Source organism: Phoenix dactylifera, chromosome 2 (genome assembly GCF_051530095.1).
Source record: "Phoenix dactylifera cultivar Ajwa chromosome 2, Ajwa_hap1_PhDact_Kaust_v1.1, whole genome shotgun sequence".
Lineage (NCBI taxonomy): Eukaryota > Viridiplantae > Streptophyta > Magnoliopsida > Arecales > Arecaceae > Phoenix > Phoenix dactylifera.
In genome coordinates this window covers 41,717,397-41,739,282 of record NC_143191.1, presented here as the reverse complement: position 1 = coordinate 41,739,282, position 21,886 = coordinate 41,717,397, and the positions used below count along the sequence as shown (strand labels likewise).

General features: G+C 42.4%; 1 protein-coding gene and 2 pseudogenes across 3 annotated transcripts; 1 reads left to right on the top strand and 2 right to left on the bottom strand.

Moving 5' to 3' along the window:
• The first annotated feature begins 833 nt into the window (after positions 1-833).
• Positions 834-4,471, top strand: LOC149768331 (uncharacterized; annotated as a pseudogene). Its single transcript, XR_016399413.1, has 3 exons — positions 834-2,688; positions 2,765-2,895; positions 2,974-4,471. The product of XR_016399413.1 is annotated as an uncharacterized LOC149768331 (transcript).
• Positions 4,472-5,982: 1,511 nt separating this feature from the next.
• On the bottom strand, positions 5,983-9,329 carry LOC103712774 (Intron maturase, type II family protein). The gene is made up of 2 exons (XM_008799395.5): positions 8,537-9,329; positions 5,983-8,347 (listed from the first exon to the last, which is right to left on the bottom strand). The coding sequence occupies exons 1-2, from the start codon at positions 8,628-8,630 to the stop codon at positions 5,988-5,990; spliced, it is 2,454 nt and encodes an 817-aa protein (XP_008797617.4). The 5' UTR covers positions 8,631-9,329; the 3' UTR covers positions 5,983-5,987.
• A 7,491-nt stretch (positions 9,330-16,820) lies between these two features.
• LOC103712760 (fasciclin-like arabinogalactan protein 2 pseudogene) lies at positions 16,821-18,440 on the bottom strand (annotated as a pseudogene). The gene has a single exon (XR_015975607.2). The product of XR_015975607.2 is annotated as a fasciclin-like arabinogalactan protein 2 pseudogene (transcript).
• Between the last annotated feature and the right edge of the window lie 3,446 nt (positions 18,441-21,886).

Sequence of the window (21,886 nt, the reverse complement as noted above, 5' to 3'; positions counted from 1 at the left end):
TGGTTTCGATCACGTACCGGTGCGAACCGAGGCGGTTCGCACCGGTACATGCCCATACCGGTGCGAACCGCTCGGTTCGCACCGGTACGTGATCGAACCGATGCGAACCGAGCCGGTTCGCACCGGTTCGGTGCTGGCAATGAGGTGCCAGCGCTGTGGCACTATGATAGTGCCACAGCACTGGTTCAAAGTGCCTCTGAGGCACTTTGAAAGTGCCACAGTGTGGCACTTTCAAAGTGCCGCAAAACGGCACTTTGAGTTTTCAAAGTGCCGTTTTGTGCGGCACTTTGAGTTTTCAAAGTGCCGTTTTGTGCGGCACTTTGAAAACTCGAGGTTTAAATTGCTGTTTAGAACGGTAATGCGGCCGAAAGTGCCGCTTTGTGCGGCACTTCGCGCGGCACTTCGAAAGTGCCGCGCTGTGGCTCACAGTGGCACTTTTCAAAGTGCCACAGTGACCCAACGGTTGGCTATAAAAGCCAACCGAATGCTGAAGGCTGAAGCCACAAGTGCATGAGCTTAAGAGTTAAGACTAAGTGAAGGAAAGGCAAAGAGAAAGGAGGAAAAGAAGAGAAAGGAAAAGACAAAGGCATGAAAAAAAATTAGAAAGGTCGGAGAGCATCGTTTTTCTTGAAGGAAAATCCAGCAAAAACAAAATAAGGTAAAATTCCCCTACATTGTTTTTTTAATATTTCATTTAAATTGCTTAAAAAAATTAAGTCAAAAATTGCCAAAAATTAGGAAATGATTCAATGATTCCATTTCGTTTTGAAATTTTTATATGTTGTTGATATATAATTTAATTTAATTGCCAAAAATTAGAAAATGATTCAATGATTCAATGACATTAACTGTTTTTTTACAGAATTTATATAATTTATAATTTAATTAATAAATTTAAAAATTAATTTTTAATTACAAAAAAATAAAAATTGAAAAAAATTAATGTGGTCGTAGGAATGGAGCCATCAAGGAGAGGGCAACCCCAAGAGCGTAATATTGGCTGGGAGCATGGGAAGATGCTCGGTGAACGTCACCAGTTTCAGTGCAATTATTGCCACAAGTGCTTCAAAGGAGGAGGAGTAACCAGATTAAAGCAGCACTTAGCCGGTAATTCTCGTGAGATATCTGCATGCTCGGAGTGCCCACCGACGACCCGTCAGCTGATGAGGAAAAACCTCGCTGAGATCAAAGCAGCCAAGGAGAGGGCTGCCAAGCAGAAAGCGGAGGCGGAACGCCAAGCTGCAGAAGCACCTTCCTATCACTTGATGGAGTCACAGGAGGCCGAGGGTCCAGATGAGGAGGAGGCACAGATCCAGGCTGCCATGCGGGCGAGTCTGGATGATCGATGGCAGCAGAAGGAGGTGGCGAGGCATCGGGCTCGATTTGGGCCCTCGTTTTTTGAGTCGGGCGCCGGTTCTGGTGGAAGCAGACAAGATCCAGAGTTTCAAAGGACAACATCAGTCAGGGAGGGCGAGGGCAGAGGACGTAGCCGGATTGCATCTATCCTGGGTGGTTTTGGTAGCCGAAAGAAGTCTTTCGGAGGGATTCCACCAGGTGCGTCAATCCATGATGTAGATCCGCATGCCTTCCCCAGAAGAGATTCGAAGCAGCAAAGAGTAGACACAATGTGGAAGAAGGAGAAGAAGAAGGATATGTGGCGAGCTATTGGATCCTGGTTCCACTTCAGCCACATTCCAGCAAATGCTGCAGACAATACATACTACAAGTCTGCCATTTCTGCCATACAGACTGCCGGTCCCGGTGTTGATCCTCCAGGTCCGAGGGACATCTACGGTGAGCTTCTTGACAACAATAAGGAAGAGCTAGAGAATTGGATTGGTTCATATAAAAGCAAGTGGCCCACATATGGGCTCACTCTGATGTGTGATGGTTGGACCGGTCCGACAAAGCGGGCCATCATCAACTTTCTGACATACTGTGATACGAAGACCTTCTTCCACAAGTCAGTTGATGCTTCGGATAAGGTGCACAACGCCTCATACATCCTCAGACTTATGGAGGAGGTGATTGATCAGATTGGAGAGGAGAATATCGTGCAGGTCGTCACTGATAACGGACCGCAATATAAGTTGGCCGGGCAGGTCTTGATGGAGCGGCGACCACAAATTTTCTGGACCCCATGTGCTGCACATTGCATCGACCTCATCCTGATGGATATTGGAAAGATCCGTAGGGTGCAACATACGGTGGAGATAGCCCAACGCATCACCAGGTATATTTATAGCCATACTTGGGTTCTTTCATTAATGAGAAGGTATGCAGGGGGAGAAATTCTTAGACCAGGAGTCACACGGTTTGCTACGAATTACATTGCACTTGATAGCCTTATCGAGAAGAAAGGAGCCCTACGTCAGATGTTTGTTAGTCCCGAGTGGCAGGAAAGTAGATATGCCCAGGCCGGCACTGAAGGAAGCAGGATGGAAGACTTGGTAAGCAGGCAGTCATTCTGGCAGCGGGCCAATGCGATAGTCAAGGCTATCAAACCATTATATGAAGTGCTGCGGGCCGTGGATAGCGAGAGGTATCCCCAGATGGGCTTTTTGTATCACATGATGGAGAAGGCAAAGGCTCAGATCATGGAGGCAGATGTAGCCCATGCCCAGGAGTACATCGACATCATTGACCGGCGGTGGGGAGCCCAAATGGGTAGGGATTTGCATCTAGCAGGTAAGCGATAATATTGATAATTATACTGATTGATATATTTGTATAGTTATACTAAGATGGTGTCATCTATGTGCAGCATACTATCTGAATCCCCGGTTTCAGTACGAGAGTGGAATTGGTATGGATGATGAACTTCTTCATGCTTTGCGTAATGTTATTTATAAGATGGAGCCTGATCCAGAAGTCGCCGCGTTATGTATAGAAGAGGTAACTATGATTTAGTAACATATGTAAATATATCAGATCTTATATTATTGACATACTACAACAAGCTTCTTTCCACAGACCAAATTATTTAGAGAGGGTAGCCACAGCTTTGGACAACGACCAGCTGTCGTGAGCAAGACAACTATGAATCCAGGTACAATACAAATCTGCAAGACATTTTTGCATCTGAATTATCTTCAACTATGAGGCCATTATATATATAAAATGTAATTATCTTCAATATTTTTGCAGCTGAATGGTGGATTCATTTTGGCGGATCCGCAAAAAATCTTAAGTGGATAGCTATCCGGATTCTCTCCCAAACGGTCTCCTCGACTGGCTGTGAGCGCAACTGGTCCACCTTCGGCCTCATCCACAGCAAACAAAGGAACCGTTTGACACAAAAGCGCCTCAACGACTTAGTTTATGTGCACTACAATCTACGGTTGAGGCTAAAATGCATTCAAGAGGAAGTGGAGCTCAAGTATGCAGATCCCATCTATAGAACTTTTACAGATGATGATGATAATCCTATGCTCGACTGGCTTGCGGCCCAGCAGCAGGAGCCCGAGCTTGATGAGCCGGGATCACCTCCACGACCAGCCAGTATCATAGCCACCGAGGCTATGGTCGATCCACAGCAATGGGCTGAGCGCAACATTCCACGCACTCCTACAGCTGATATGACGTGGCTAGAGGGGAGCCAGTCACCGCATGACTGGTCCGATGCTCCGGTTCAGAGAGATGATCCTCTCATGCGAGGACGAGGACGAGGACGCTCTACTACCCAGTCGACTCGATCAGGAGGGCGTCAATCCCAACAAACAAGAAAAGGAAAGGAAAGGGCCCTAATGGAGAGTGTCGAGGAGGAGACTTGGACCAGCAGCGATGAAGATTCTGGTGGTGATGGATCTACTAGCCATGGAGGAAGTGGAGGACAGTATGGTACTAGTTATGAGACACAGCCGGAGGGAGGTTTTCGATACACCGGTGAGTCTCAGTTTACACATGCTACACAAGATACGGACCACGGTAGGCCGTCTGATATAGGCCGGTCAGATACCATTGCATATCGAAGAAGAGCTCCTCGAGGTCGTTCAAGAGGCCAGGATGCCGCTGCAGATGACCTTCCATATGGAGTCGAATCCATTGATGTATCAAGTTCCGAGTCTTCCTATTATCCGCGGCCTCAGCCAGCCTATGGATATGGTGCATCAGAGTCATCTTCCGGTAGCTACTATCCTGCGCAGCCCGGAGGATCTTACGGATCGGATTTTAGTGCCGGCATATTCGGATGGGCCCCTTATCAAGACACCTCTCAGAGCCAGAGCTTCAGCGAGAGATCCGAGAGTTCTTATGATCCAACGCGCATTCCTCGAGGATTGAGCATACAAGACTACAATGCTGCTTGGTTAGAGGGATGGGTTGATCTGCCTACATATTATGCTGATGATCCAGATATTGACGAGAAGCATCGCCATTCGACCCGATTTTAGATATTCGAGAGTGATTTAAACGTATGTAATTGATTGCATCTTAATTTGAAAATTTTTTATGTTCTTCATCTCATTATTTGAATCATTTGGAAGTAAAACATCCAAAAAACTCCAAAAAAAAAAAAAAAGACGATGGGTCGCTAAATGTACCCTATCGGTACGGCCTCGGTTCGGCAACGGTACCGTACCGATACCGGAGCCGACCGGTACGTCGGTACCATCGGTACCGCGAACCTTGCACGAAGCCCTGACGCATTCTGCCAACTTCTACAGACTTGTATCTCAATGTTATCATCAGGTCATCATTTGCAGAAAAAGGGTGTTTGCCCTCAGCATCTCAGACAGCTGAGCTAAGCATATGTGAAAACTTCATCCATGACCTGGCCCAAATTTGGAGGCAAAGCGCATTACAAAGGCAATAACATAGTGCAATCAGCAAACACTTTGGCAAGATGGTATGAGATGATGGCACTTGCAAATCTTGGCAGAACAGCGAAAATGTTGAATTTGCATCATCAAGCCACTAGCTTGAGCAATGTTGGAGGAACCTATCAGTCAACCGATTTAAACTGAACTCTGTGAGAGCACCTTGATCATTGCAAAACATGCAATGAGGCAGCAAAATATCTCAAGCAAAGGTCGCCAAACCGGTACCGGGATCCGTACCAGTCGGCGGTCGATCAGGTTTGGTACCGTAACAGCTATAGCGTGCCGGTTCCGTATCGGCACACCCATTTTTTTTCTTTTTAAGAATATTTAATTGGTAATCACTTTTTTTTTGAAGTTTTTCAATGATTTTAAATGTACTTTGATATTTTTTTGATGTTTTTTTGATATTTTTTGATATTTCTATGATCCTGGATTAACCTAATGATACATTTTATTGTTTTAAAATTATACAAATCATAAAATAATTAGTAAAATATTGCATGCTTCAAAAAACAACATAAAATAGCCTCAATTCAAGTAGTGACGTAAAAAATATAAAATAATATAATTACTTATATACATTTAAAGTACAACATACATACCAATATCTAAAATCGAGTCGAGTGGCGCTGGAGCTCGTAGATATCCAGATCATAAGCATAGTCAGGAGGCATATCAACCCATCCCTCTAACCAAGCGGTGTTGTAGTCTTATACGTTCATCCCATAAGAAACGTGCGCCGAGTTATAAGCACTCTCGGATCTCTCACTGAATCTCTGGCTTTAAGAGGTGTCCTTTGGCTAATAATACGACTATGGAGAGATCCATCCGGATATACCGGCAGCAAAATCTGACCCATGTAATGCTCCGAGCTACATTATTGCTATAGTGTGGCTTGACTTGGTGCGAACTGACCGGTTCGCATCGAGTCGGCATCGAACTGGCCAGTACCAGCCCGAAAAGGACTAGTTCCGGCCTGTAGGGGCTGGAACCGATTTTAAATAGCGAACCGAGCCGGTGAGACGGGCTGGAACCAATTTTAAATAGCAAACCGACTCGGTTTTTCACCGGTTTGGTTCGGTACTGCCTAAACCGGGCAGTTCAGCCCAGTTCAGCAGACCTTGATCTTAAGCCTCTATGCTCAAACCATCAACATCGCATGGAAAATCATGTGCTCAGAGCACCAAATTCTATAGATTGAAGAGATATATGTCCCATATACAAATCCTTAACATGCTGGCTGCATAAGCCAATACGTCTTCTGTTCAAGCTGGAATGAATTGATGTTGAGAATCCTGTCTTCCATCCAGGAAACCTTTGCTTCTCCTTCACATGAAGTGCGTACATACTTGGAGATGCAATGGTGCATCCCATTACAAAGCAATTAAATATCCGCGTTGGGACTTTAACCCTTGATAGAGACAGAATACACAAGCCGCTAGATGAGATTCCATACATCAAAGCCTCATCATCATCAGAAATGGGAGAGTCTGATGTCATCATTTCAGTTTCTAAGTCTTCTGTCAGAGGAATACCACTCTGCTCCAACTCAAACCGCTTCTCGATTAAAACTTCATGCATCCTATACTTGGCCGCTAGAGTTCGAATGCATGATTTTCTGACACATTCAACTATCAGGTGCTTAATGTCTCCAAAGTTGTCAAACTCAGAATACCATTTTAGCCACCGGCGAACTAGCCCTGAAAACCAATTTATGATCAGAGCATCATCTTGTAAGACAAGGGTGGAGACATGACGTGGAAATCCTTCAACATTTATCAAGCCATATCGATGGAGGTTTCTCTTTATAAAGTTAATAGGTGCCTCAATCCTCATAACTGTAGTTTCAGTACTAGGGATAGATTCTGTATTGGTGGTGGAGCTTTGCAACAGTGCAAGGGTGGCAGCTGTCTCTGATGAAACATATTCCATGGCCTGCTTGTGGAATTTGTAGAATGAATCTCTCAGATCTTCTGGCAGTGCTGGTTCAGCAATGTATTTGGAAAGGATTATCTCCTCGTTAGCTTCAACTTTAGCATTCACGTCTTGCATCCATATCTTAAGCATGTCCTTGAACCAGTGATCTGTTTTCATGCCCTCTTTACAGAACTGTGAAATTTGATCCAACAATGGAGTGCTAAGCCCTAGTGACTTGATCTCTGATTCTTTGATCCGTCTCAAGCCATATGCCAGCCACTTCTTCCCTATTCTAAGTGTCATAGCATCCCAAATTTCTTGCTTTTGATGAGCAAATAGCCGGATCTTGTCCTTCAACTTGTGTACAGCTCTCAATGCAGCAGTTTCTTTGGCAGCCAGCCGAACAGCCATTCCAAGGAACTGCAACCCACGAGAATTCTTTCTAACTGCAAACAGATCCGCATGATCTTCCACATCCAAATATAATGAGTTCCTCAAGCAAGTTATGATTTCGTCCTTTATGCTGAGCGCAACATCTTTGGAACCAGAAACTGCAATAAGTATCTCATCCATGTATCTGCAAGCACGTAGTCTTGTTTCCACAGCATCTGTTGACTGGTTGACATTCTTATCATCACAATCTTTCATCTGTCTTCGGAACCAACAGCGCAGTTTCGAGCGCTGGCCATTTTTCACATCAGCAGAATCTGAACTGATGCCTTCATATCTCATGCATATCCTGAACACTTCACGGTCGAAGATGTCAAGATATATGTTCATCAGAATTGGGGAGAGTACTCCTTCCTGAGGAAGACCATGGCCCTTTGGAAAGCCTCCGAATACCAAGTTGAGAACTTGGGCATCAAACATGCGATGGATAAAATTAAACAACCGAGCATCCTCGATCTTTTCTTCCATTTCTGAAATAAGCTTGGACAGAATATTACCATCAGCCTCTTTATTCATAGATATTGTAAACCACCAATCTGGTTTACCAATCTCTTGGCATACATATCTCAGGGCTGATCTGTGCCCTCTTCCACTTCTACAACCATGAGAAATCTTAGAGAAGTGAGGCCTGTAGACAACCTCGAGTACTACTCTAACTGCTTCTTGAATAACTTTCAGCTTTAATTTAGGAAGGACTAAGCACTCCTTGCTTCTACCCTTTGCAACCATCATCAAAGTATTTGCCTCGACATCAAAATTGCCGCTTGCAAGCTCCTCTGCCAAGGACTTGAAACAAATATCATCACTCTTTGATGCCAAGTCAACATTTGAGTTGAGCCGAATGATATCATATGAGTCTTGTAGAGTGTCGGCAGCGGCGACAACACTACCCATAAGATCATAAAATTTCCCATTCAAGTACTGTGCCTTCACCCTTCTCTTGACGCGAAGTTCAATCAATCTCTTGAGCTCCATTCGTGTCGGGGGCCTTCGCTTCTCAGGAGTGGAGGATTCGTCAGGGAGGCAAGCTAAGCTCTTGGCAAGTGATATCGGGGGAGTGCTCCTTTTCTGCAATTGGCTCATGCTCTCGCCAGCATCTTCAGCTTCTTCGAGAAGGAAATTTGTCGCGTAGAATCGCAAGAGTTCCAACGAAGGCCTATCTGTTGCATGAATAAGAACACATTTTCATTAACGAAGCCATTAAATCACGACAACAACAACAAAAAACGAGTTAATATCATCCATGTCGAACCACAAATTATACAATCATGGATGGAAATTTTCTACTGCTTTTGCGAAGGTAAGATCACAAAGACAGCTCAAAGAAGAATCGCAAAGTAGTATCCTACATGCATGTACTACAGGCGTGCTCGGTACGAAGTTTGCTCTCTGGAGGAAATAGGATGCGCACTTGGGACCTCTCCGGCACGCCGTGGTCCACATTTTATCGAGTTCAGGTGAAAGGTGCTGTCTTTAGATTTGAATTGCTTTTTCCGGATTATCGGAAAATATATCTCTTCCCCTATTTTGCTAACTTCGTGGTTCGAATGGAGGAGCAATGCTTCGTCTTATCGGCATTCCATCGAACAGATGGTGTGTAATAGTATGCTGCTGCGGGAGTATCTGGGGCGAGAGAGGACTAAGAGGGGCGTCAAATCGGTGCGGAGCGCCCAAGGCGACCGTAACATTAACGAACGAAGCGCCAGCGAAGAAAGCCCCCGTGACGGTGAGACGATCCCCTCTCGGGCTCTCTCTCAGCTATCAAAACCCGACGGAGTTTAGACCCAACCAAGCGGACTCCATGCGCCAGTCCAGTCTTCATGGTGGAATTTTGAGCCAACGGATCAGGCACGGCTCGCTGAGACCACCTTTTTTGAGGTAAGGCTCGCTGTTAGATTGCGTTTGCACAGATTTTAAAGCACTCCAATTATTTGTCACCATTGTGGATCTTAAAGTATTTAATAGTAGATTCGTACGAAGAGAGATGAGTGTTTCTTTCCTACGAAAGATACAACCCAGATCCATAATAGGATATCATTAGAGCCTAGAAGGCTAGAATTAGTCTAGATCAAGAGGGAAGGTTGATGGGCGATACATATGTGATTTATCCTGGAATTAGTCTAACCTGAGGAGGAAGGTTGATGGGTGAGAAGAGATTGGGGCACCCCATCATGACTACGGAGCCCACAATTTCTTTCGAAAGTTGATTAACTCATAGTTTTCAAGATCTCATGGTTTTAAGTAGCATCTCTAGACTTAATGAAAGTATTATTAGAGATGTCACTTATTTTGGAATTAATTATAAGATATTTATTTGTGCTACTATTTTAAGGAATGCCCTACAAATATTGCATCTATGGTTTTAGGGGCAATTTTTCTTTTCTTAGGTTCAGGTATACCTACTTTAGCTAGGCATCCCCATACTTTAAGATAATCTAATTTAGGGGTTCTATTCTTTCAGAGTTCAAAAGGTATCTTATTATTATCGTTAAAAGGTATTCTATTTAGGATGTAACAGGCTGCAAAAAGAGCTTCCCCTCACAAGTTCTCGGGTGCTCCTGAACTGATTAATATTGAATTAACCAAGTCCCTAAGGGTACGGTTATTCTATTCTGCTACACCGTTCGATTGTGGAGAGTAAGGAGGAGTAACCTCATGAATAATCCCATGTTCTTGACAGAATAGAGCAATTTCATTCGAGATATATTCTCGACCTCCATCAGACCTAAGTTTTATGGGTTTTCTCAGTTTGGGTTTCAGTTTCAGCCTTATAGATTTTAAACTTGTTTAAGGCTTTATTTTTAGATTTGATTAGATATGTGCAAAATACCTAGAGAAGTCATCAATTAATGTTACAAAGTAATGATTTCCTCCTCGAGTTAGAATTTTGGTAGAGTCACACACATCATTATGAATTAGGTCAAGAAGGTTAGAACTTCTATTAATAGATTTGAAAGGTTTTCAGGTACTTTTGGCTTGAACACAAATTTCATATTTGACCTTTTCATCTAGATGGATCTTAGTGATCATATTCAAGTTAGTCATGTGATGGATCCAATCAAAATTCACATGACCATGCCTACCATGCCAAACATTAAAAGATTCAAGATTTAGAATAAAAGGGTGATCTTTATTACAATCTTTAGGAATTACACTCAATTTGAATAGGGCTTCAGATACAAAGCCTTTTCCAACAAACTCATTATTACGAGTAATTACAAACTTATTAGATTCTAATACAATCTTATAGCCCCTAGATACAAGAAGAGATCCACTAATAAGATTTCTCTGAACGTTGGGGACAAACAGTACTTCTTGAAAGATTAGAGTTTTTCCAGATGTCATCTTTAGGTTCACTCGTTCTTTTCCTAACACTTGTGCTGAGGAGTCGTTCCCAAGAGTTACACCACCTCCATTGATTCTTGAAAGGTGGAGAACCAGGAGCGATCAAAACAAATATAAACATTAGCTCCGAAATCAAGCCACCAATCATAAGAAGAATAGACAAGGAAAACCAAAGAATTTTGACTTTTTGACCTGAAGAAAGATCCAGAACCATCTTCAACCATATTTACTTAAGGTTTAGGTGATCCTTTCTTCCAAGGTTCAGTCTTTCTATAGTAGCAGTTCTTCGCCATAGAATTTGTTCGCCCACGCACGAAGTAGAAGGTCTCCTTTCTTTTTAGCTTCTGATCCAGACGGTTATGGCTTCTAGGAGGTTTGGAGGAAGAGACAAGAGTTGAAGGATTCTCGGATTTTTTTCTTTCTAAAGAATTTTCTACGAGATTTGAAATAGGTCTGACTTGATTCGATCAAATTGATCTTGGGTCCAAAATCAGTTTTAGGCTTATATTTAAGTTGATGCTCTTCTTCGATCCTGATAGAGTTTATAATCTTTGATAGGGTTAAGTCACCTTGCTTATAACTTAACTCACGAGAAAAACACGACCAAGATGAAGGGAGAGAATCAAATAAGGCTTCGACTCTATAATTTTCAAAAAAATTGCAACCTATCAATTCAGCCTTTTTAAGAAGATCTTGAATTCATAGATTTGGACATTGATAGATTTGGAATCCACCATGGTATATTTACAAAACTTGGATACGACAAACCAATCAAGACCGATATTATCCAATCCATATTCCTCTCAAGAGCATGCTAAAGCTCCTTAGCCGATTTGGTGAGAACGTGTACATATCATATAAAGAATCATCATGGACACTATGGATCCTATAGCGGTAATAAAAATCAATTTCTTCAGGGATTTTAGAGTAAGAGCCCGACGATCGAGAATCTTGAGGGCTAGAAGAGGGTTGAGAGGTTGATCTATTAGATGATCTAGCATCAGAGAAATCTACGGTAGCGATCAACCCTAATATGGTGAGCCAATATTTTACTTAGCTTTGCCACCTTCTAAAGGAAGATCCACTAAATTTTTCGGGTTTGATTGAACTATGATCATCAAAAGAAGTTATTTATAAAGTTTTGTTTGCTTAGTTTGTTATGCAAACACAAGTTTCACGGGGATTAGCCATGTATGTTTGAATAGTTAATTAATGGCTTTCAATAATATACTTCTAGGTTTTGAAAATAAATATAATAAAGAGATATAATAATAGTAAAATTAAATTACTATACTAAAAAATATAACAAGTAATTTTATAATTTATGCACGTTTTTCAAAGCAGCAGCAATAGATATTTTGAAAACAACTAATAATATGCATGATTTTAAAGCAACAATAATTTCTGCATAGCTTCTAAAAATGCATAAGTTTTCCGCATAAATTTTAAGATACAAAAAAATTCTGCTCATAAATTAAAGATTGCATAGAATTTAATTCTATAGAAAATCTGCATGGCTTTTAAAGCTACAATAATTTTCTATACAGATTTTAATCTATAGAAAATTTCTACACTGTTTGCAAAGATGTAGAAAATTCTACAAAAAATTTAAATATACAAAAAAATTTCTGTACAATTTTTAAAGATGCAGAAATTTGTTTGCACAATTTTCATAGCAATATGACTTTCTTAAAAAATTGTTTTTATGAAGGAAACAATCTTCAGAATGAAGTTAAGGTTTTTAAATTTCTATACAATTAAACTAAATCTTGTTCTATGCTATCAAATTAAATTTTGATAAATAAATAAATATATAGCAATTTTTAGTACAATTAGAATCACGTTTTTAGACTGTTAAAAAAATATTGCCTAAAAATTGCTATATATTTATTTTATAAAACTATTATAAAAAATAATTTACTAAAATAAAATCAGAAAATTGAAAAGAGCTTACCTGAATCGAGGCGTGTGATGTACATTGCCTCAAGAACGTGATTTAGCTCCTACGTGTAGGTTTGCGGCGATCTCGTCCTAAAGATATAACAACCCAGCTCAGTTCGATCCTTCTTTTTGAAGAGTAAAAAAATTCTGCCTGTGAAAAAACTCTCAGGGGACAAAGTAGTAATGAGAAATAAAGAGAAATTGGATTTTATAAGAATTAATCCTAAAGAAGTCTATTTATAGACTCTAGACCGATACGGTGCACCATGGTTCTGTTTTCAAACATTACATTTGAAAGAAGCGTTTAAAGAAAAGAACAAGGGCTTTATCCTATATTTTAAAACATCTAAAATTTAGAAGGTAAAGCTGATATATTTATTTTAAAATTAATATTGTTTTTTAAAGTTACAACTCCAACATGATCCCCTCCGGTTCCAAACTCCCATCCTCCGCCCCTACAAATGTCCGCCAAAGTCCAGAAAATGCACCGCGTCCTCGCGGCTCGCGATCGCCGCCCTCCTCCTCCTCGCCACCGTGGCCTCAGGCGAGGCCGAGGGCACCGCGCCGGCGCCTCATTCCGACGAGTCCGATCCCCACGCGGCCTCCCCGGCGACCGCCCCTTCCGCCGCCGTCTCCGGCTGAGAAGACCCCCCCCCCCCCCCCAACTCCGGCCACGGCTCCCTCTCCCGTCGCCACCCCCGCCAGGTCTCCGGCTCCGGTTGGAAAGACCAGCCCTGCTCCGGCGACGTCTCCGTCGACCGCCCCGGCGTCCTTCCCTGTCGCTGGCTCCGACGCTCCCGAAGTCCAGAGCCCGCCGAGCCCTCCCATGCCGTCCGCCGGGGGCTCGCCGGCAGAATCGCCAGGTCCGAGTGCCACTAACGAGACGTCCGGGAGCATCAGAAGCGAGGCAGGTCTCGTTATAGGCTCCGCCCATAGTCGCGTGGATGCTGGGCTTCGATTTCTACGTACCATCCTCTATCGCTTGTATTCTTTTTGGTTCCTTCAAACCGTGATGACTGGTGAGATCTCTCTCGCACGGTGGTAAATGGTCACTGCCAACCGGTGACCAGAAAAAGAGTGATAATATGAGCAATGACACTATTATTACTTTGATCGTTTAATTTTTATGCAATTTGAATCACACAAAAACCGAATTTCATCCCAAAGAAGCAGAGAAACAGGTACAAGTATTCATATAGTTCTGGTGGGTGCTTTGTATGTAAATGAATTTAGAAGGCATGCTAAGATCACAATGGCCAATAGGTGTGGCGTCATCTGATACATATTAAAGGCATCATTATGATAGGTATTGAGAGAGCATTTCATAAGTAGTTATGATTCTATGTCTTAATGTGGAACAAGAACAAAGCTCTTGCAATTATGATAGTAATAGATAATGTTTATGCAGAATGAGCATTTAACTCTAATCTCTATTAAAGTTTTAATTAAAAATTTTAATTTTTTTATCTTCTAACTTTAATTGTTTTAAATGCTTCAAATTTTTTTTTTTGTAAAATATCTTTTTTCAGATGAGTTATGATTCTTTGAAAGAGAATGTTGATTTTCGAAAAAATTTATGACTCCTTGGGATTAGTCAAAATCCAATCTAATTTTTCTCTTATTGCTATTCTATCTCCCGAGAGTTTAGTCCATAGACAGAGAACTGGGTTGTTGTACCTTAGGCGAAACACGTTATTAAGAAAGTATATATCACACGCCTTGATACAGACAAGTTATTATCAATCTTCTGATTTTATTCCAGTAGATTATTCCTTTATAATATTTTTATAAAATAAATATATAGCAGTTTCTAGGCAAACTATTTTCAACAATCTCATATAACTTCGAATGAGCATAAAATCCTTGCGATGCATGAAGATGAAATTAATAGGCATCAAATATCCCAAAAAAAATATAAAATGTGGTATATCTTGAAAATAGATAATAGTATTTTTTTATTGATATTAAGAACCGACGTTTTTTCTCCTCTTACGACAGGAGGAGAGGATATTATTAATAAGAGCTGAGCAAAACAGGAGGTCCATAGTGATATATTATTTAAAGCTTTTGTTCAAAAAATATCTCATCGAAGGGTAATATCGTTTTATACTATATTTTTTTTTAAAAAGTACTAACAAATTAATAAATCTATCAGTACATGGCTGAGTCGAAATGAATCAAAAGCTAGTCTGAATAATTCTATCTAGATTTGGGCTTCGAGAAGGCTTGTAGGGATGACAAGCAGCATGCAATATAAGCTGTTGGGTGGAATATCAGGCTGAACTTGAGCAGATCTCGGCTTGGTTCATCATCAATACCCCAACCACCGCTTGATTTGAGCCCAAATCCAGTGTGAGAACTATTTTCCCCTGACCTCATTGAGCCAAGACCAACTTAACCAAATTTTATGCAATAGTTTGTGACATCAAAGGGACACAGAAAAATGATTTACAGAAGGTTAATAAATAAAGGAGAGTAAAAATAAAATTCATGGATCGAAAATAACATGTGGCCTGAATGAGAAGTTTTAAAACAGGCACTCATTAGTCCTGTGCTTAATTGCCATCTCAAACTATTTCAAATATTGATAAACAGGCACTCATTTTCCACAAATCATTTGATGGTCTCCATGTCAAACTCTCATGCCTTTCCCCAGTGACTATCATGTTTATTAAGATTAAAAAGAGGAAACAAATTAGTATGCATCTGCATTAATTAAGGATTTGACTCAGGATAGTGTAATCAAGGGAAGAGTATAAAGATAAAACTACTCAAATAAGTTTTATCAAAAAAGAATATTATAAAACAAATATGTGGATTAATTGCGACAACTCATGATTTTATTCAAAAAGATTAGTAAAAAAATATTATTTAGATTCTTGGTCCTCTATAAATACTTAAGATTTTTATGACAAATAACTAATATGCAACTAAACACAAGTCCGTATGATAACATTTGTCATGGCTCAGGATGTCATTCAAAAAAGCTGACCATAATGTATTATCTGAATTTTTTGGTTCCATATAAATATCCAAAATTTTTTACTGAATAATTAATATAAGACTAAACATACAGCTGTTTAGATCCTCGTATTAATGTGGTTAGGTTTAGGACAGGTTCAAACTTTTCTTAGCTGATCTATCATTTGCCTGCTCAAGCCCATTCTATTAGCTGTGGTGGCCATAATGCCTTGGAAGCTTGCCGTGGCGGATGGGATAACTTCCCAAATCTAGGTATTCTGTCTCTTCTTCTGGAAGAGGGAGGAAAAAACACATCCTAGATTTCATGCATACAATTAATAGGATCGAGAGTGAAAGATAGCTTCCCAAATCTAATTATTCTGCTGCTGCTTCTAGAAGAGGGAGGGAAAAACTCATCCTAGATTTCATGCATGTAATAGGAGAGTGTGTGTGTGTGTGTGTGTGTGTGTGAGAGAGAGAGAGAGAGAGAGAGAGAGAGAGAAGTACAGGATGGTCCTATGGGATAATCCTATAGATACAATTTTGTAGGACACCATCCTGAAGGAAGCAATTGCTGCGGCCAAAAGAGAATTTTAAGTACAATTAAGTCTCTCCGGAACCCAAGAATTGCAATGCTAAGATTGAGGAGATAGGGCCACCATCCTTGCTTGCTCCGACTGAAATGCGACGAGAAAATGAGGTAGAGAACAGATATATTTGATATCCCCACCATGTTCTCATTTTTTAGTTTTTTAATAGCTTTCATGCATCCTGCGTCCAATATTTCCACTCCAGTTTTGTCCAAACCCAGCTGGCTATTCCACTGGACCCACCCATCTTTAATTAAAGAATTATGAAATTACCGATTTTTTTTTTTTTTTTTTGCGCACAATGACACTAGCATGTGTCGGATATAAATGTGACCAACAAAATTAGAAAACAAATGACTACAGAAAAGTTCCGGCGCGGACGCGTGATCTAACCAGATAAAACTCTTCGAGTGGTATGCAACAAAAAAGGCAATCCAATCAGCGACACAGTTTGCCTTCCTGTAAACATGAGTGGCCAAGTAAGAGTCACACTTTTTCAGAAGTCGGCAGTTATCGTGGAGCAGTGACCTCTCATCTGCAGTGCACCTCTGACTTCGGACCCATTCGATCATAGTGACCGAGTCTCCTTTCAAAAAAATATAGTCTGAGCTCGGAATACGCAATGAATGTGAAGAAGGTATCCCTTGCCTGCTGCCACCCGTTTATTTTCTCACTTAAAACAAGAAGGAGAAAGGGACTAGCCTTCGCCCCTCATTAATTACCACGCACGATCCAAATAACAATATCTAGTATTGTAATTCTTTGTGGTTCCTAAACTAGAGAAACGATAAAAAGCTTACCTCCAAACCCTGTCTCTATTATGTAACAAAGTATACATAAACAATCCAAAGTCTGGCGAATGGTAAAATTACAAAATGTCATAAAATGATAACTTAAGATTTAACGTTGCAAACAATCCACTGATACCCCCTCCATCAATCAACGACGGAGATTTCTCTCACTTATTTCACCACCAAATTAATTACACAAATTTTTCTCGTAAAGAAAAGGAAAAGGATAAAAATAAAGAAACCCTAGTAAATACCCACGGCCGCCACCGCCGCGACGGTTGCCACGGCCGCGACGACCCACCTGCCATCATTCCTCCCGGCGGCGTTGTCGGAGTCCTTCATGTCTGCCGGCGCCTCCTCCGGCCCGGCGGGGGCGGGCGGCGACGCGGTGTCCTTGCTGGCCTTGGGCGCCTTCGCCTTCGCCACCGGCGCCGGCGCCGGTGCATCCACGGCGATCTTGAACAGCTCCCTTGGTTCCAAGACCTTGTCAATCACGAAGACGGCGAGCGGGTCCTGGTCGATGACGGTGGATTTGATGGTCGCCGTGACGATCTTGGTCTTGAGGGTGACGACCTCGCCGTCGTTCTGGACGGTGTAGTTGAAGCTCTTGGAGGTGCCGTCGGAGGCGAGGGTGTTGACGGCGCCGTTGTTGGACTTGAGCATCTGGATGGAGTAGTAGACGGGGACGCCGTGGTAGAGGAGGATCGACGTCTTGCCTTCGGCAGTGAGGTTCTTGAACTTGGGCATGAAGGCCTTCATGGCGGCGTCGCCGGGGCAGAAGACGGTGAGGCCGCCGTCGACGCTGGCGCCGAAGGTATTCTCGACGTCAGAGTTGGCGCGGAGGAGGTCGGCGAAGGCCTTGCAGCCCTTCCTGGACATGAGATCGGTGAGGTTCACCGGCGCCGGAGCCGCGACGGGCGCCTCGGCCGCCGGCGAGGTGAGCACGGCACTGATCTGGATGACGGAGAGGTCGTAGGGCATTTCTTTGACGGACTTTACGAAGGCGACGGGGACGGTGCCGTCGTCGGCGTCCTTGGGGATGAAGGTGACCTTGCCGGCGCGATGATCGGTGATGTTGACGTAGCCGGAGGTGCCGGGGGCGTCGCCGGTGGCCTGGAACATGGACGAGGCGAGGGCGGAGCCGCCGGTGAGCTGGTGGAGCTTCTTGGCGCCGAAGTAGTCGGCGAGGATGTGGAGGCGGAGGACGTTGCGAAGAGACTCGAGGGTGAGGTGCTTGGCGAGGATCGAGGCCATGCCGGCGTTGTCGACGGCGAGGACGGTGATGGTCCGCCGCCGGTTGATCTCGCCGGCGAGCCGGGTAACGCTCAGATAGTGGCTGAACGTCGAGAACTCCGGGTGCTCTGCAAGGATCTTGGTTATGTTGTACGTGTGGGTCGCGGCGCGGGTCGCCGGAATGGACCCCGCCAGGACGACGAAAACGCCGACGACGGCCAGGATATCCCAGAGCCGCCGCATTGTCCCCGCTGTTGTTTTACCGTCACGGATAAAATAATTGGGATATCAGGGATAGGATATCCACCGGCGGTGGAGAAGAAGGAGAAGAAGCGGAAGAAGAGTACCGAGGAAAGAGTTGGGGAGCGGAGGATGAGGTCTATCAGTACTTTAAGTAGGGGTAGTTCTATATACACCCCCCCTATTGCTCAGGACACCCCCCAAAAACCAAAAAAAAAAAATACCCAAACTAACCTTCAGTGTAATTACCATATTGCCCTTGAAATTTTCTCATACACCCCCCTTCCTCCTCCTCCGTTTCGTTTTGAAAAGAAAAAAAAAAAAATCCCTCAAACCCCCCTTAAACCCCTCCTCCCCCGTTCCCCCTTCTCCCTCTCGTCGCCGGCATTCTCCCGATCTCCGACCACCTCGCCGGCTTCTCCTGGAACCACCTCGCCGGCTTCTCCCGAATTTTTTTTTTTCACGATTCGTGCTCCGTTCGGCACTGGATCGCCGAACAAAAGGCTTCTGTTCGGCTGAACAGTGCCGAACAGAAGCCTTCTGTTCGGCAACCCTCAACCGAACAGATCTGTTCGGCTGCACCGTGCCGAACAGAAGGCTTCTGTCCGGCACTGTTCAGCCGAACAGAAGCCTTTTGTTCGGCGATCCAGTGCCGAACGGAGCACGAACCGTGAAAAAAAAAATTTTCGGGAGAAGCCGGCGAGGTGGTTCCGGGAGAAGCCGGCGAGGTAGTCGGAGATCGGGAGAATGCCGGCGACGAGAGGGAGAAGGGGGAACGGGGGGGTTTTGGGCGTTGGCGAGGTGTTTTGGAGGGGAAGAGCGGGGTGGGGGGGGTTTGGGGGGTGTAGAGAGCAATTTAGGTGAGGGGGTGGGGAGGGTGGGGGGTAATTTAGGAATTTTTAATTTTTTAGGGGTGTCCTTAGCAAATGGGGGGTGTAGAGAGTATTTAATTTTTTTTAAATTTTTGGGGGGTGTCCTGAGCAATAGGGGGGGTGTATATAGAACCACCCTTTAAGTAGTGGTGGTCTGGTTATCGTGCTTAACTTTAAGCTTAGCATCTGAAATAAATTACTAACGTTGCCATTGTCTCGAGTTGCAGACTACTTTGTGATCTTCGGGGCAGCAAAAGCACCGAAAGCAAGGGGTTTTTTTTTTTTCTTTTGCTCCGCTTATCTTACACGATGACCGCGATTGAGATCTGAGGATTTTGGAGTCTCATCCGAAAACGAAGTAACCCCTAAAAGTGTAAAAGCTTGAGGTTATTAACGGAATCTTAAGTTACCGTCCAGCAACAAATTAAATATTAGATAGCTGTTCTTGAGATCCAAAGATGAAAAATAAAGTTACTTTATTTGGCTTTTATAATGTTTAATTACTGCACATAATTAGATTACATATATCTCTGTTCAGTTTCACCTATGTTGCACATAATTATATACAAAATATGTATTATCTAAAATTTATATAAAATAAACACAAGAAGCTTGGCAAAGATAAACTTATCAGGCGTGGTTCCGCTCTTGATTTCGCAGAAAAAAAGAAGGATCTACTAGCGACAACGACGACCATAGCAAAGGCGGAAGAGTGGATGGCAACATGTTACGTAATTGGTAGCTCTGATATTATGGTGAAATATTTAGAAAAAAAAGAGAATTGTATTTCTGCCCATTAATATAAAGTATTGGAGTAGCCTTTATATAGTATTAGAAGCCTGACGAAGTTTAATACGGCCAATTAAGTTTGGTATAATCAATCATAAATCAATGAAGATAAAGTTTAGGAAGACGACTAAGTTTGGTACAGCCAACAGTTATAATTCTAACAAAAAGAATAAATATAAAAATTAAATTAATAATTTTTTTTTAGAATCTTGTTTATTTTATTTTATTTTTTTTTAGCGTCGGACAAAGTTGATATACTAAACCTCAATAAATCACCGATTTTTCCTGTTTGGCACTTAAAAACTGGGTCCGAACCCGAATAACGTGGTTACCCAAAAAAAAAAAAAAACCAATAACGTGGCAGTTCCAAGGTAAATGTGGAAGTCAAACTCAAGAGCATATCTTTAAAGAGAAAGAGTAAATGCAACCACGTGGTAATCTTGGCGGAAGTCAATTTTGGGCTGTCGTTGTAAGTTGTTAAAAATTTGTTCGTACCGAAGAATCGTCGGTGGAGAAGGGGAGAAGCAAGGCTAAAAAGGCAACCACGTTGGGGGCAGAATCGTAGTTTAGAGCAAGTACGTGGGCCTTCCTGAGTAGAAGGCGACGGCCGCGGAGTGGGGGGGTTTTGATCTTGGGGGGTGCGCCAGGCTGTGAGGAAGGATGGCGGTCGAGATTGCCACGTGGACGGTGACGAGTGGGTTTCTTGACGTTGACGTATGGCCGCCACCGACAGGCCCGCGCTGGGTGGCAAACAGATGTGTCTGACAGCCGATTCTCTTCTCGTTGTTGGCGACCTCGAAGCACCGAAAACGTCCAAATCATGGCGTTCGCCGCCTCATCCTGACCGCCCAATTCTTAATCACTCTCCGGGAGGGTTGCATTGTTCTCAACCACCCGATTGGTGGATTCCAATTAGTTTAATTTCGCCCGATTATTTATAACTCTTCGGCTTGTTTGTGGGGTTTGATCATGTATCATACTTGGAATTTTGCATGACAGCTTATTTTTATGTAGAGAACGAGAGGGAAGACACATGCGATGGAATTATTGAGGCTAAATATTATTTAAAAAAAAAGAATACAAGCTCCTATGATCTCTTTCTAATTAGTTTTTGGTGGCCATTGTCTAATTCCAGATGCGTAATTGAACTAAGTGGAACGAGAGCTAGAGAGAGACCAATCAGCCGATATACAATGGAGGATGAGCTTGATTTTTATCCCTGCTCTGCAAACTTAAATTTAGTTTTAGGCTGTCTGATTACCACTTAGACATTCTTTTACCATATAAACTTCTCTTACGAGCATATTATGCAGCCCAGAGAACAACTCCAACATGGTGCCGGGAAGCCTTACACCGTTAAAAATTTATTGCCTAAAAATTGCTATATCATTACTTTATAAAAATATTATAAACAAATAATTTACTAAAATAAATTTAAAAGATTGAAAAGAGCTTAATTTTTTATCCGAAAATTGAAGAGATGTGATGGTTTCGATGATATGTACGTAATACTTTGGAAGCCAACGTTCTCTTCCAAAATGTCACAACTCTTCTGAAATAGGTGTCTCACAAAAGAATATCTTAAAAATATTTAAAACAACTAAAGATTAGGAGATAAAAAAAATTTAATTTTTGTAATTAAAACTCCAATATATACTTGGATTATTTTATGAATTATTTATGACCCTGGTTATTAAATATTATTATACCAAATTGTGCAAAACATCTAAGAGTGTGAAAATTCCAAGAGCTTGCCATGGCAGGGCAGCCATATATATATACCCAATTTACTAGTCTTATCTGTCGGTCAGGCAATGCCAAGGTTTAACCGAGGAAGAGACAATAATTTCATGTAATAGCGGTTGTTAGTTTGAGCATGCATTACCTCCATAACTGGAGGTAATTGTAATACTAGTGTGGGAGGAATAAGAAGATTT